The 14,977-nt window shown below is 39.4% G+C and overlaps 1 protein-coding gene across 2 annotated transcripts; it reads left to right on the plus strand.

Annotated features, from left to right (window-relative positions):
• The first annotated feature begins 209 nt into the window (after positions 1 to 209).
• notchl (notch receptor, like) lies at positions 210 to 14,486 on the plus strand. Of its 2 annotated transcripts, XM_044207760.1 has the most exons (12): positions 210 to 933; positions 1,603 to 1,750; positions 2,271 to 2,415; positions 3,277 to 3,609; positions 5,101 to 5,321; positions 6,808 to 7,132; positions 8,117 to 8,292; positions 9,537 to 9,598; positions 10,105 to 10,228; positions 11,424 to 11,521; positions 11,784 to 12,115; positions 13,194 to 14,486. In XM_044207760.1, the coding sequence occupies exons 2-12, from the start codon at positions 1,720 to 1,722 to the stop codon at positions 13,702 to 13,704; spliced, it is 2,358 nt and encodes a 785-aa protein (XP_044063695.1). In that variant the 5' UTR covers positions 210 to 933; positions 1,603 to 1,719; the 3' UTR covers positions 13,705 to 14,486. The 2 variants fall into 2 exon arrangements, with proteins under 2 accessions (XP_044063695.1, XP_044063694.1); XM_044207759.1 differs by lacking the exon at positions 1,603 to 1,750.
• The last annotated feature ends 491 nt before the right edge of the window (positions 14,487 to 14,977 follow it).

Raw genomic sequence — 14,977 nt, forward strand, 5'->3', positions numbered from 1 at the left:
TGTTTGGAATTTCAATAAGTGTCATGTGAAAGGTCAAAGTCAAATGCCTTAAAGGACTTAAACTGCTCAAGTTATTTGTTCTTATTTATTTCACTCTGTGCTTGACAAAGAGCCATTTGGGACCAAAATGTTTCTATTTTCTTTTGTGTTTTAAATAAGAACAAGTAACAGAAGCAGTTTACAGAGTACTCTTAGAGGCAGAGCACTCACAGTCAAGTTTTTTTGGACTCAGCAGCTGGACAAAACAGATGTGTGTGTGTGTGTGTGTGTGTGTGTGTGTGTGTGTGTGTGTGTGTGTGTGTGTGTGTGTGTGTGTGTGTGTGTGCGCGCGCTTCTACACTTCTTTGTAAAGGTCAAATTCAAACCACGCCATCCCCTCACATCCGGTAGCTTTTTCCACAGTGAAATAACGGCTCTTCTAACAGATCACTTACCCCATACTGTGGGGTATTTTTTCAAGTTAAGACACAGTAAGAGCTGCAAATACGCACACACACACACACATACATGCACATACGACATAGATCGTTACCCTCCTATTCTTCTCCGCACAGTGGCAGGAAGTTGTCCAGATATCCGCAGGGCCTCTGAAAAAAGAATGAGTGAACAAAGTGGGCTGGGTGGTGGTGGTATTGGAAGGTGTTGGTGGTGGCTGCGGCGGTGATGGAATTGGGCAACTTCACTCAGAGTTAACTGTTAATTGTGAACCACAAGGACTAAAGCGACATCACAGAGATACAGATTTACCACAGTGTAAAACACTGAGTCACAGCTGAGCTTCCACAGGTCAGAGGCAGGTTTACCAAACAGCTGGACTGGACTGCTGATCCTGCTGAGCAGAGATGATAAGGCCCGCAACTGGTGACCTGAACAACCTGACGATGTTGGCCCTGAGGATGTTTGTTCTGCTGGGACTGAGCTGGACATGTCAAGGTGAGTTAGCGATCCTATTCTCAACAGATTTATCTTTCTTTCGCACATACATGAAACACGTCACCTGTTCATAGTGTAGTGAAATTGCATCCTGTGGCTGTAGAAATAAAGGTTGAATCTGATGACCAGTTTGAAAAAAGTGCTACTTTTACTTCTACTCTCTTTACTTCTACTCTCTGAACTGCATTAATTGAATTATTTCTATTTTAGTGTTTTGTAGCTTAAGCCCATGGGGTTTACAATATGATATGACTTGTCCAAACTGAAATCCTATGTTTGTAAGATAAAGAACGTACATTTATTTTCTCCAAGTGCATTATTTTGAAATATATATCGGAATAGACATTTTGTTTTGTTTTTTTGTCAATGTAGATTTGGGTTTAACCTTTGGTAATGTTCTGTTAAGGACAAAGTGAAAACAAATTGTGTAAATTTAATTTATGTTAAGAGCTTCATTTTCATATTCACACTGTTTTAATATTTCTATTCTTTACATTTATATTTATATAAATAATAAGGACTTATATTTTTATTCCTCCTGTACTAGGAATGCTCTCTTTGCTGATCAAGTGAAACAAACGTGTTAAACACTCAACATCTCTAATTTCAGCTCTATTGTTCATGCTTTTTTTCTGCTATGATTTTATGGTCCCGCACACACCTGCCAAGCCCATTGTCCAACTCCATCACATTCCTCATCGCCACGGCGACGACCTTCGACCTTTATCAAGGCCCAGCCCACTCCATTTCCTGTTGCTATTCGCTTCTCCTGGAAACTTCCTGTTTATGTCGGGCCCATTTCCTGTTTCCTTTAACGGTCCGTATCAGGACCCACCTTCCATGGCTTGACCTGCATTGTTATGAATAGTTGCTAATGCTCTGAAACAATGAGTGGGTTGAATATGTGGGTGACTTGGTTCTGCGATAAAGCACTTAGAAAACAGTTGGCATGGTCACTTAAATTGCTGTAGTTGTGTATAATGTCACATTCAAGCATGAAATGAAACTGCAGACCTAACGAAATAATACACATTTTGAATGAATAAGATTCAATTTATTTGCTAAGTGTGCAAACACATGAATATGGAAGTGATGTTGTTGTCCTTTGACATATTTGCAGTTTAAATGAACAAGACATATATGTGTATGTATGTATGTATGATTCATTTAAGGACAAGACATCCATTAAACATACAGTAGCCCATCTACATCCCTCTACAAATTCACCATTACTACGTTTTAACCACAACAATTGTTTTTAAAAAGATCACAATTTATGTGCAACATTGAGCACTATTGCCGCTTTTTTTTGCACTAATCTGTGTTTGTCTCCACAGCTGCGTCTGGCGATCCGTGGGGCCAGTGTCCAGTCAACAGAAAGTGTAAGGACAAGTTTGGAGACGGGTCATGTGACAAAGAGTGTATGGAGCCCGAGTGTCTTAGAGACGGCTTCGACTGCCTGAAGGACAGGGGCCACTGCAAGTAAAACACTTTTGTTGTTATTTTCATTGTCATAGAACCACAAAAAACATTTCCAGCTTAATAGTGAATGTTGTGAATTAGAACATTTCATGTTTTCATTGGCTTATTCGTGCCAGTTATAGTTGTCCTTTTGAATTGTTTTATGCTGATTTAGGTGTTGTTTTCATGTATTATATTCCTTTTCATCTCTTTTTCCTTATTTGTATTAATATTTGAAACTTTTTTCACATAAATTACTTTAGGTTTAAGGATGTTTTTTATACAAGACAGACTCGGCCAAGAAACCCAGGCAACAGGCAAATGAAAGAGTCAATTGTCATCATGATTATTGTTATCATTAATAAGATTAATTCAGTATTGTTTATTGTCATTATACCTGTAATAGATACACTTGTGCAAAGGAGAATTAAATAGTGAAATGCTAAAACGTTTTCTTTGCTACCTAGGTGCAGGCAACAGAATAATATCTATAAAAGTACAATAATCAATTAAGCACACAAAAACAATATTAAAATCACATTGATTTGAGGCTGTGCATGAAAAGAGTAGCAGTGAACTGTCCATAAAGTAACCTAATGGCAGCATAAAACAAATAATAGTAATGATAATTAATAGTAAAATAATAATAATAGTCATTGCCACTTATTTCCTGTTATGACATCTCTTACTCTGAGCATGAAAGTTCATTCTTGATCTTGGAAATAGTAGTTTGACAGCCAAATACCACATCTCATGGTCTTTGTTGAAAGCTCTTGGCAGAAAAAAAAAAAGCTAGTAAGTAGACTGTGAGATTATTTTGTCAAATCACCTATTCTGTCTCTTTCTTTACATCTCTCAATCCCTCCCCATCATGGCCCTCAGTCCGGGCCACATCCAGTACTGCCGCGATCACTATGCCAACTCCCACTGCGAGCAGGGATGCGACAGCGCCCTCTGTGGATGGGACGGCAGCGACTGCTTCACACGCCAGAGCTCCCTGTGGGCCAAAGGCACACTGGTTCTTCATGCCAACATCCCACAACAACATGGCACCTTCTCCAACAGCTCCCTACTCTGGGCGCTCAGTGTCCTCCTCCAGTCGCCACTCAAACTGAGAGGCTCCGCCCCCCTCGCCACTAACAAGAACTTGTTTGACTTTGACCCTCAGCAGCTCGCCAACCTGCTGACTCAGGCATCACCAGCTGACTCAAATGGGTAGGTGCTGAGTGAAATGTCAAAAATAGTGAGCATAGTTATGTTTTATTTAACTTTTATTTAACCAGTTAAGTCCTATAAACCTCTTTTGCAAGGCAGACCTGGCCAAGACAGCAGCATAAAAGTTGCAGACAAAACAATACAAAATCAGGCAACAGATAAAACAATACTGAAGACAGATAATACTAAATTAACAATTAGACTAAGAAAAGAGACAGTGGAGTCATTTATCCTAGAATTTACAATAGTCTTGAATTCTGCCAAAGATATCAGATTTATCAGTTGAAATACCTTTCGCAGAGTAAGTGGCTGGAGCAGAAAACATGAAGGCTTTCTTTGCCATCTCTGTCTGTACATTTAGGACAGATAGCAGATGCTGTATACGTCTTGTGATCATTTCAAGGTGAACTATCATGGAAGTTTGCCAAGAATGGCTATATGAATATAAATATACTCAGAGACTCAGTTGACGTATGGACAGAGATGGCTAGCCAACTCTGGAAAACAGAGTTTTCTGGTTTTCATTTTGTTACAAATCTCAATGAGCTATGATAAACAGTCTTAGATGTGGAGACACTGTAAATATTAAAATGATGGCAACGACCAGCCTTCCTCTAGCTTTAAAAGAGAAACACGACTTCAGTCCCAGTTTCTTCACAAGGGTTTCAACATATTGCCTTAAAGAGTACTCTACAGATTTAGCATTGTACTCTTAAAACATTGTCGGATTCACAATGGACAGCTTAAAAAAAAATCACAATGGATGGAGTAGAACCAGAGATATTGTTTTTTTTATTGCACGTATTCTTCTTCCTTCTCAAAACCTGATGGCTACATTACTCACAATGCAACTTGACCGCCGACAGCCTTGGTTGGAGATTTGTGTGTGTTATGCTAGTTGGGGCTAATGTAGCTTTATACAACTTTTTTGACATCTGTGGAGTTCCCTTTAAAAGAAAGATAAAGCCAAATACCTAGAATATTTATTACAGGTAACAGCTTCTATTGTCTTCCTCTTTGTTGTAACAACATCCACTATGTCTATATTGTGGATATATATTAAAGGCAGACTGTAGTCTATAAAATGCATCTGGGAGCGAATGTCCACAGCTAGACAAAACCGTATCATCTGTATAACAATGACTATTAGTTATATGTGCATTAACGCCTAAATTATTTATGTAAAGACAAAATAACAGTGGGCCAAGCACAGAACCTTGGGGAACTCCTGAACCTACTCACTAGCAGGGTTATTGGTAATTCGTTATTGATATCCATGTGTATCCATTTTTGCAGTACATTATCTCAGATGTACGTTTTATTGATTTTGTGTTTGTTTTATATGAGGTTGTAACTTTTTGCTAATGGTTGAGAACGTTCCAGATTTTCTTAAGTAAACTTATCCTGGCAAACTGACACGTTTGAACAGGCCTCAGTAATGACGTATGTGCTCTTTCCTAATGTTTCCTTCTCTCTCTCTCTCTTTTCTAGCTCCCTCTTTTTCCTCCAAGTGGACAACAGGCCATGCTCCCGTCTGCCCTCTACCTGTTTCCCCTATGCCACTGAGGCAGCCAGTTTCCTGCGTGCCGTAATGTTGCTAAAGCCTGGCTTGTTCCCCACCCTCCCAGAGCTGAAGGCTGTCGTCAGTATTAGAGGTGTCCGAGAGGAAATAGGAAGCAGAGAGGAGGAAACTGTGATAAAGGAAGTCAAAGGTAAGCTCACATATCCTGTCTCTCTCACACACACATACACACACACATCCAGCCAGCCTTGAATTGCTTCCAAACAAAACACTATAAAACACCTTTCTGTTTCCAGTGTGTAGATGTGTTGGTGCTCATCGCTGTAGGTTTGAGTTTTAGTTGTTCAAACATTTAATCTCTCAGAGGGAGAGCTCAGCATAAACTAAAATGACAGAGAAGGATATCTGGTCAAAATATAAATTATGACTATAAATAATACTTTACATTTATTTATTATGACATTTGTAATACTGGCAGGTCAGAAGGCCAGCTAAGTGGGCCACCTGTGCAAAAATATGGATCCCACCAGGGTTTGGGCAGTAGTGCTGTGTTAGGCTCACCAAACCAAAAGTTTAGGTGTAAGCATTTTTTTAAATTAAATTAATTTAAAATTAAATTAAAGATGGTTGGGTGTAGGTAAAGGTTAGGGGAATAACTTCTGTTTCTGCCCATTACTACAGTTGGATCAATAAGGCCGTGCTTGAATTGGTACTTAAACTAGATTACTTTTAAGCCAAACACACAAATACTGGACTTCATCATATCAAATAGCTCCTATCTCATCCCTAGAGCTTTTGGTTTATATATCCTTGCAGAAGACTAAATCTCAGAAACTAATTTTTCACAATGAGGTATTAGTCAACAAGTCATAGAAAAAAATCAACTGTCCAGATGCTGAATCAATCAGTTAACTGTGGGGAATGATTTCACAAAAAACACTATTTTTTGTTGTTGTTGTTTTTAAATGGGAGTGTTTTGTTTAAAGCTGCACTAATCAATATTTGTATATTATCAATGGATCAAATGACGAAGTGTATTGTCTGCCAAATGGCAGACAGATACAGTTAGCAACTAGCTAGTGAACGTTTACAGCTAGATATTTCCCTCATGAGTTGGTGGAGACCAAAACAGAGCTAAAAGGAAAGTGAAGATTGCATTTACAATTGGTGGCCAGAAACACGACTCCAAAAGAATGCTAATGTTGCTCCATGCCTGCTGGTTGTGTAGATGAGCAACTGTTTGCTAACACATTTGCCACAACAAATTGTATAAGGTGATAATATTTTCACATGTGTTTATAGCTTTTTCCACTGCTCCCATGTGGCCAAACTTGATCCAGTCACCTGCAAAGTCAAGTCATATTCTCAGGTTTAGTTGAAAGAAGTAAAAGAAGTTGAATCTCACCAAAATCTGTCACAGAATTATAACATAAATACTTGAGAATATATGTCTCTTTTGGAAACTTTAGGATTTATGCTAACTAAAACACAATATAACCATATGACTCACTGTGAGGAACAATATTTTTTATCAGATAAATTTGAGTACCTCATTAATATTGATATTTAAGTATTACTGTGATAAGTGTCTTGATATAATTTCTTTCCATATCATGCAACCCTAACAAAAATTGTTCTACCTTGTAGTAGTAAGATTCATTTTCTTCCTCTCCAAGAGCTGACCCCTGCGTGGCTATGGGCCGTGATTGCCATAGCGATTGGCCTACCGCTGGTACTGGCCCTGGTGGTGTTCTTGGTGGTGAGGAGGGTGAGGCAGCAGCGGGCAGAGAGGGAAGGTGGTAACAGGTTGAGACACCGGTCCACAGTCACAGACAATAACCCCAATTCCAAGGCCTTGACACAGCACGCAGCCCACCAAGAGCAGAGGGTCAGATCCAGCAGAGATAAAGAGAAGATCAGCTTGAGGAAAAAGAAGAAAGCGAAGGAAGCAGAGAAAAAGAGAAGGAGGGAACCGCTGGGGGAGGATGCTATTCGAATGCGGTGAGAGGAGCGGCTTTGAAAGACATGAGAGGATGTTTTGTCTGCTGGAGGAATGATGTCATGTAGGCAAATATATTATATTCTAGAGAGTTCATCCTGTGCAGTTATTGAAAAGGCTGAATGTCACTTTTTCCTGTCAATCAGCTGGATATTACCTTTATCCTGTAATTATTTTTAAACACATCTCTACCTCACATACAGCATGTATTAAATATTCCCATAGTATTCACAACAGTTGAATGGTAGTTACTGAAGGGAGGAAACAAACTACTCATTAACTTTTCTTATCAGTTCCAATGATTTGAACATTACTAATTATTGCCATGATTTAATGTCAATTAGCAAGTCATGATGAACATTGGTGCTGAAACAATTAGTTGTTCTTTTAGTTTTGATAATCAGTTAATCATTTAAGTCATTTATCAAACAAAAATGCCAGACATTTGCTGGTTCCCACATCTCATTTAAGGATTTGACACTTGTCTCTATTTAATATAGTTGTAAACTAATTAAAAAGCTTTGGGTTTGTAACTGTTGGTCAATTTAACCTTGGGCTCTGAAAAATTATGGGCATTTCTTTCCCTATTTTGTAACATGTTATACTATAGACTTAATTTTTAATTGGTTAATCTAAAGAAAATAATGAATAGACTAGTAGATAATGAATATAACTGATAGTTGAAGCCCTAATGAACATGTATTGAAAATATTGTGAGAGCAGGGGCACAGCCAGGAACCTTTGTTGCATGATTACCCCCTCTCTCACCATTTCTCCTGTCTCTCTATTCTGTCATTACTATACAGTATACTGTCACACCCTGTCAAAGAAAATACATTTTTGGGCCCCCTGACCACAGCTCACTCAGGGCCGTGAAACAATAACTATCTCTAATCGCTGTTGTATTCCAGGGTCCCGATCCATTTTCTCTACCAAACCATGCGTGTTTACATTTTGCAGTTTCTTAATATGCTTTTGGTTTTCAGACCTCTCAAAAGGGACCAAGACATAGGAAGTGACACAGACTTTACCCAGAGTTCAATGGAAGACATCAATGTGAGATGCTCGAGGCGACAAGAGGACGCCTCCATCTGTGACCACAGGAGCCAGGAGCAGAAACACTACCATGCTGGAACCTCACAGCCCCGCAGACCTGTACAACGTATGGTTTAAGGTTTATTCCATGGTCACAAAAATACTGATTCTGATTGGCTAGGTGGCATCTGTTAAAATCTTGAAACTGCAACAAACAACAGATTGATCACCATTATATTTGCGTAAGGTTTAAATCACAGGTAACTATATAGATAATAATAATTTACATATATTCTAACAAACTTTTAAAAAATTGGCAACATTTTAAAGTCTTCTGTAGCGTAATCGTGCTACCGAGAGTTCGTCTTGGCCCTGAGATACCACGCTGACACCAGGGTTGCAGTGTAGGTTCTTTATTTTTGGTTGTTCTTTCTTTCTTTCTTTTCTGTCTCTTCTTCCATCTGCTCTCCAACCGCCGCTCTTCCTCCTCCTTGTCCAGCATGCTACTGTATTTAAGGAGAGAATAATTAGTTCACTGGGTTCAGCTGTGCCAATTATCTCTCCTTGATGCTGCTCACCTGAGCAACTCCCCCACCTCTCCCTCTGCAGCTTAAAGCTAACCATACCCACCTCCACATCTTCATTTGTTTGGCAAGCTGTCATGGTATATGCGAAATAATGCACTCTTTTTCTGTTTTATCATTGTAAATTGAATATCTTTCAGAGTGCTTTGGTAGCTGAATGAATAGCTACAGTGCATGCCACATAAACACAATGTCCCTGGTTCGATTTTGACCAGGGAACTTTGTAATGTCACACCCCGCTCTCTCCACCTGTTCCCTGTCTGCCTCTTTGCTATAGACTATCCAATAAAGGCAACAACAACAAAAAAAGAAGACTTGAATATCTTTAGGTTTTGGACTGTTGGTCAGACAAAACAAGACATGTGATGATGTTGCCTTTGGCCTTTTTCACTGTTTTCTGACATTTTATAGACCAAATGATTAATCAAGAAAATAATTGATAGATTAGAAGTAATTAAAATGTTCCACATTAAACCACACCATATTGCCGCCACATATGAGACATGTACAATACTGAAATTCAGCCTATATTTACTGTCAAAATTGGAATCACTTTATTCAACAACTTCAATAAATGTACAGGAGTTAACTGCGGAGTTAATGGAGACACAATATACTCACACACATGGTGTAAGACACTGTAAGTAAAACAGGACTCATACTGACATACTGTGCAGCACAACGTTACATTTGAACTTTACATATCCTTGCAGTATTTGTACATGTATGAAAATCCTTCCACTTGTCAGTTGGAGATCCACCTTAAAGGATTCTTGTTCTCCCTCAGCTCCACCTAGAGGATGGGAGAGAAACGCCATGCCTCCTCCTCTGCTCAGTCCTCCTCAGCAGGTCTGTCCTTTGTTTTTGTTTTTGACAGTGTTCATTTTATTTTATCCACGTTGTCAGGAGCCAGTGTTATTTAGGACTTAGATATAACCACTGGGGCTGTATTTGTTTATTCTCCCCTCATGTCTTTATGGAGATTATGATGTGGTTCACCTTGCTGTTATTCAGAGTTACTTATTTGACTGAGTTGTGTCCTTGCTTGTTGTCCTGATTTTAGAGTTACTTCTACAAACCTCTTTGGTTTCATGATTTACTTTTTTTTTTCCTCTGAAGTGTTTTTATGTTTCTGTTTTAGAAAAAAATATATATTTGTTTAGTGCTTGATTGTGATGTTTTGTTGTTTTTGTTTGTTTGTTTTTGTTTAGACTTACTGTAACTATAGACCACACTGCATCAAGGCCAAACTTAAACTGTATTGTATATCTGTCTTAAATATGTATGTATATGTGAAATATGTGTCATGTGCATGTCTGTCTTATATATTCATCATGGCTTGGTTGTGTTGGCAGTCTGCAGAGTGGTGTGGCCCGGATGGGTCTGTGGTTCTGATCCGAGCGGTGCGCAGCGGGCTGGACAGAGTGGTCTTGGAGCTGCTGCGAGCAGGAGTGCCCGTCAACAACACTGATCATACTGGTAATGCATCTAGGTTAGGTTTGGTTACTAGAAGTCTGACTCAACCCCAAACCTCAGTCAAATAGTATTTGCATGCAATTCTTGTAATTCTTCTGCCTGTTTTAACCTTCTTGAAGTAAGAGCAATATGAATGCTATTGTAGCAAATTTTATTTAAATTACAATTCACAGTGAAATAAACCTCATCCATCTCATAAGGCAGTCAGGTTAAAATAGTAATGAAGAATTACTGAGGTCAGAAGCAGAGATTAAGTACTTCTGCTTTAACCCCTTCATGCATGAATTGGTTCAAAATGGCAGATTTTCTAAGTGCTTTTTAACTCAAAATGACAAACAAGTATTTTTTGGGTTTTATAAATTTTATGTAATAGTCTGCACTTTTTGTGTCTTATTCATCATCATAATTTGTCTATGTGGTAGATTTTATATTTTTAATAAATCAAATATGTCAAACTTCTTCTACCGAGTGACTGGGAAGCTAATAACATTTTATATTTTTGTAATAAGACTTGTCTGCACAGCGTGTCTGCACAGCCTGCGTAGTGAAAGCAGCACGTTAGCAGAGCAGACAGACCGACCAACCGAGACTGTAGTTCCGTAGAGCCACGCTGCTAGCTTGGCTAACTTACCTGTTCACATGCCATATTTGGTTCCAGTGCATGGCCGGGTTAAACTTCACCTTGGAGAAAAATCTCTAGCTCTTGAACAAGCCATTATTTTCTGACACCTGTACACTAAGGGGCTGAGTAACTGGTGTAACTTACCCCGTCTCTCTCACGTCCTCCTTTTGTGTCCCTCCTCTCCTGTCCTGTGCTCATCTCTCCATGGCTCCCATCTCTTCCTCCTCCTTCTCCAGCTCCCCTGCTGCCCTCCTCTGACTCAGAACAAAGTTAATGTGCTCTATTGCTCAAACTCGGGTTGATGGACATATTAACTTTGTTGCTCATCTTTCTCCTTGCTTTTGCTGTCTCTCTGTCCTTCTGTCTACCTATTTGTACATCTCTTTGTCTTTTTTTCCTGTCTCTGTCATCTCTTTCTCACTTAGGCTGAAACATTTCATCTCCACATCCCATCCCTCCATTCTCCCTCTCTTCACCACCTTGGCTCGACTCTGTTGTGTAATGGTTGTTCATTGGCTGACTTACTCCCTCCCTTCTTCCCTCTCACCTCCCCTCCACTCACACTGTCTCTCTCAGGGAGATCAGCCCTGCACTGGGCATGCTCAGTAAACCACCTCTCCCTAACAAGGACTCTCATTCGCTATGGGGCCGCTGTGGACCTGCAAGACAACAAGGTAAGTTCTGACTGTTTCTCTATCAGTGGTTATTAAGGAGGACTAAGAATCCTGATTTATTTAAAGTTGTACAACCCTGTTTAATTTAAGTAAATCTTGAATGTATTGACAGTTGTTTTTACCTGCCTGGTGTATTATTAATAGGCTATTACTCTGAATGATTGGGCATATTGGGCAGATCATGACACTTGTACTGTAAGAGTAATAAATATCTTCCAGACGTCACAGAAACATGTTATATTTATGATTATTTCTCCACTAGGGCGAGACAGCGCTCTTCCTCTCTGCCCTCCATGGTTGCTATGATACGTCCAGACTTCTCCTCCTTCATGGTGCCAACCTTGAGCTGCATGACCGGAGAGGACGTCGACCTATCGACGTGGCCAGAGAGGGCATGCATCACCAGGTTCTGGAACTCCTATTGGCTCACCAAATTCAGAGAGGGCCTGTTCCCGTCGACTCGGCCAATGACATGCTGTGGGAGGAGCGCGCTCTGATGTACTCGCCATGGGCCGGCTCACAAGGCCTGCCTGGAAGAAGTGCCTCCTTCTCTGGCATCATAGGGCATCGAGATATGACCCCTCCTCCACAAAAGTAAGGTTTCAGTAATAAAATGCATGCACAGACAACAGCATGTGTCTCTTTATTTGCCTTCTGATGAGTAAGCGAGAAATTTACAATTAAAGCTGAAATGATAAGCCGATTAATCAGTCCAGTTAGTCCATCAAGAGAAAAATAATATGCAACTATTGGATAATCAGTGATCAATAACTGTTTTTCAAGCAAAAATACCAAACTCTCCTCAGTTCCACCTTGTCAGTTGCATGTGATAGGAAATTGATAATAGATTGAATATCTATGGATTTTAGAGTGTTAATTGAACAAAACATGCAATCTGATGACATCACCTTGGGTTTTAGTAAATTGGGATTTTTCAGTATTTTCTGACAGATAGACCAAAAGATCCACAATTCACACTGTGAGCAGAGTGGACCATGAGATGGTGAGACTTGAATTGGCTCATAAGGACCACACTGGCGGGGTTTTTTTGCACATTTTAGCCAATTAGCTAAAGCTAAAATACTTTTTTTTTTTTGCTGTTGGCATCAAACATATTGTAACTACACTGTGACTACACTGTTAAGCACTGCAGTATCCTGTAAAAGTAACTTGTGGATTGCAAATTCTTTGTAAGAGCTCATCATGGTAAACAATTCTTATTTATGCTTTGCAGTAAAGCAGTTTTCTCACAGTTAATATTGATTTTTGAATTAATATTATTTCACACTGCAAAGTGGCAATAGTGAAACCATTGCAACATACTGTGTTGAGTTTCAAAACATAGTTTTTTGGGGGGGTGCTTTACAGAATCAGGGCGTATACACATCAGCTTGCAGCAACTTGAAAAATCCATGATATTGGTAATCCATCACAGAGCAAATGTAGCATTTGTGTTGTTTTTTGTAAAAAGTGGAAAGTTGTGTTGGTGTCTTGTGCTAATGCAGTTAGTGTTCTGAAAATGCTTCCTTGGTGGTGCATTTAAAGACACTGGGAAATCAAGCACAGTGATTTTGTATTTTACGGGAAAACGTGCTAAACTCCCACTTTTTTTGCAAACCTCTCTGTTTCTGTGTTGCAGTCTAATATTGTGATGACTTTCTTGTCTTGCCAGCGATTGGTCAATGAACCGAATGCAGTACCCCTCACCTCAGAACTGGCGACCACAGCTCAACCAATCAGCAACAGCGCTGGTCCCTCCAAGAATCATGGGCCACTCCCCTCGGCCAATCAGCACCTTACAGGAGGTAACCTCAGAAGACGAAGATCGTGACAGACATCAGGAAGTCCCCAGAGCTGCAACACCTCACTTCCTGTCGCCCCAGCCTGCCCCTCGGCAGCGTTCCTTTTCCTGCACCCAGCATGCATTGCAGCGTCGCTCCACTGCCCACCAGCCAGAGCCCAATTATGTTTTTGTGACAGACAGAACAGCCAATGAGCCCATAGAAAGAGTGGTTTTTTCACCTCCCACAGATGCTGCCGCCCAATCAGATCGGCAGACAGTTGTAAATGGTGACAATCCCAGTAGAGTAGAACAAGCAGCGGTGAGTTCAACAAATTCCGAGCAGAAATCCAGAGGTGAGAGGTCAAACAACACTACTGACTCCACACAAACAGCCTTGTAGAGAACAGAAACAAGCAACAAAATGTCAGCTGTCTTCCCATTCACCCTATAATAATAGCATCGAAGAACATGTATGAATAGTATAAAGACAATGAAGCTATATTGACAGAGAGGCACTGAGTTTTAGTCTGGCACAGGGTGTATATTGTTGTTAAGCCAAATGCAAAGCAGAAGGCTTACAGGGAGGCCCGAAGCTGGAGGGAGTCCAGCCTTGAATTACTGCCATTTTGGAACCTTAATTATTACCCAGAATGCGTCTGTCAGGTGTCGCCTGACAGATTTGCTTGTTAGATTACTGTCAAAGTAATACACAGCAGCACTTGGAGATTTTCCTTCCCAAATCCCAGTTTTCTCTCAACCTTGCCTAAATTATTACTATTTTTATATTTTTTTACCTGGGAGGGGGGTATTGTTCCTTGTAAATTTTCATGGCACAGTCAAATAAGTAATATAACAACATGTCTGAGATGAATGCCAGTCAAACATTTGGTGAATATCACAGTCACCCTGAAACTGCTTCATCTTGTAAATCTTGTTGCCAAACACTGTAATATATTCACTTTGTCTTGACATTGTACAGGTTGTATTCTGATTATTGCAGAAACAATCAAGGATAAATGGTTTAAAAAATGCATGGTTGCACAAAGATGTCAGAATCCTGCTGATGCATGCAATAAAGTGACTTTTCATGCAAATAATATGGATTTTTAATTTTATTTTCAAATCCACATGCATCATAGTCAGCATGAGTGTTCCTTATATACTCATAAATCTTATATATTCCTTCCTTGTTTTCATCTTTATTAACAAAACCAATGTACAATGATCAGACATCACAGCTTGAACAAAAGGAAGGGGAATTGCATATCAGAATAATTTTCAAAATGGGTACAATAAATACTTCCAAACTACCTCATATTCATGACAAATAAATCAATCAATCAAATAATTGTAAAGAATAACAGATAAATACATAAATAAAAGTTACAGACTTGATATGATGTGAATCACTGATGTGTGAAGGCTCTTCACATTGAAGGCTACATAAGGCTATATAAATATATATATATATATATTATGTGCTGTCTGTGTTTTATAAAGTATGTCTCTCTGGCATGTAAAGATTTTGTGAGGATTTCCAATCACCAGTCTTGCAGTCCTGCCATTATATATATATATATATATATATATATATATATATATTATATTTCCTACAAAATTCAGCCTGGCATATTTTGTATGTTTGGAAACTTTATAGATCTCCACTAGAATTT

The sequence above is a fragment of the Siniperca chuatsi genome, linkage group LG9, assembly GCF_020085105.1.
Source record: "Siniperca chuatsi isolate FFG_IHB_CAS linkage group LG9, ASM2008510v1, whole genome shotgun sequence".
NCBI lineage: Eukaryota > Metazoa > Chordata > Actinopteri > Centrarchiformes > Sinipercidae > Siniperca > Siniperca chuatsi.

Coding starts and splice junctions, on each gene's coding strand:
- notchl (XM_044207759.1), top strand. CDS start 843: ATGATAAGGCCCGCAACTGGTGACCTGAACAACCTGACGATGTTGGCC. Junction 7,133..8,116: donor GAGGATGCTATTCGAATGCG/GTGAGAGGAGCG, acceptor TTTGGTTTTCAG/ACCTCTCAAAAGGGACCAAG. Junction 10,229..11,423: donor CAACAACACTGATCATACTG/GTAATGCATCTA, acceptor TGTCTCTCTCAG/GGAGATCAGCCCTGCACTGG.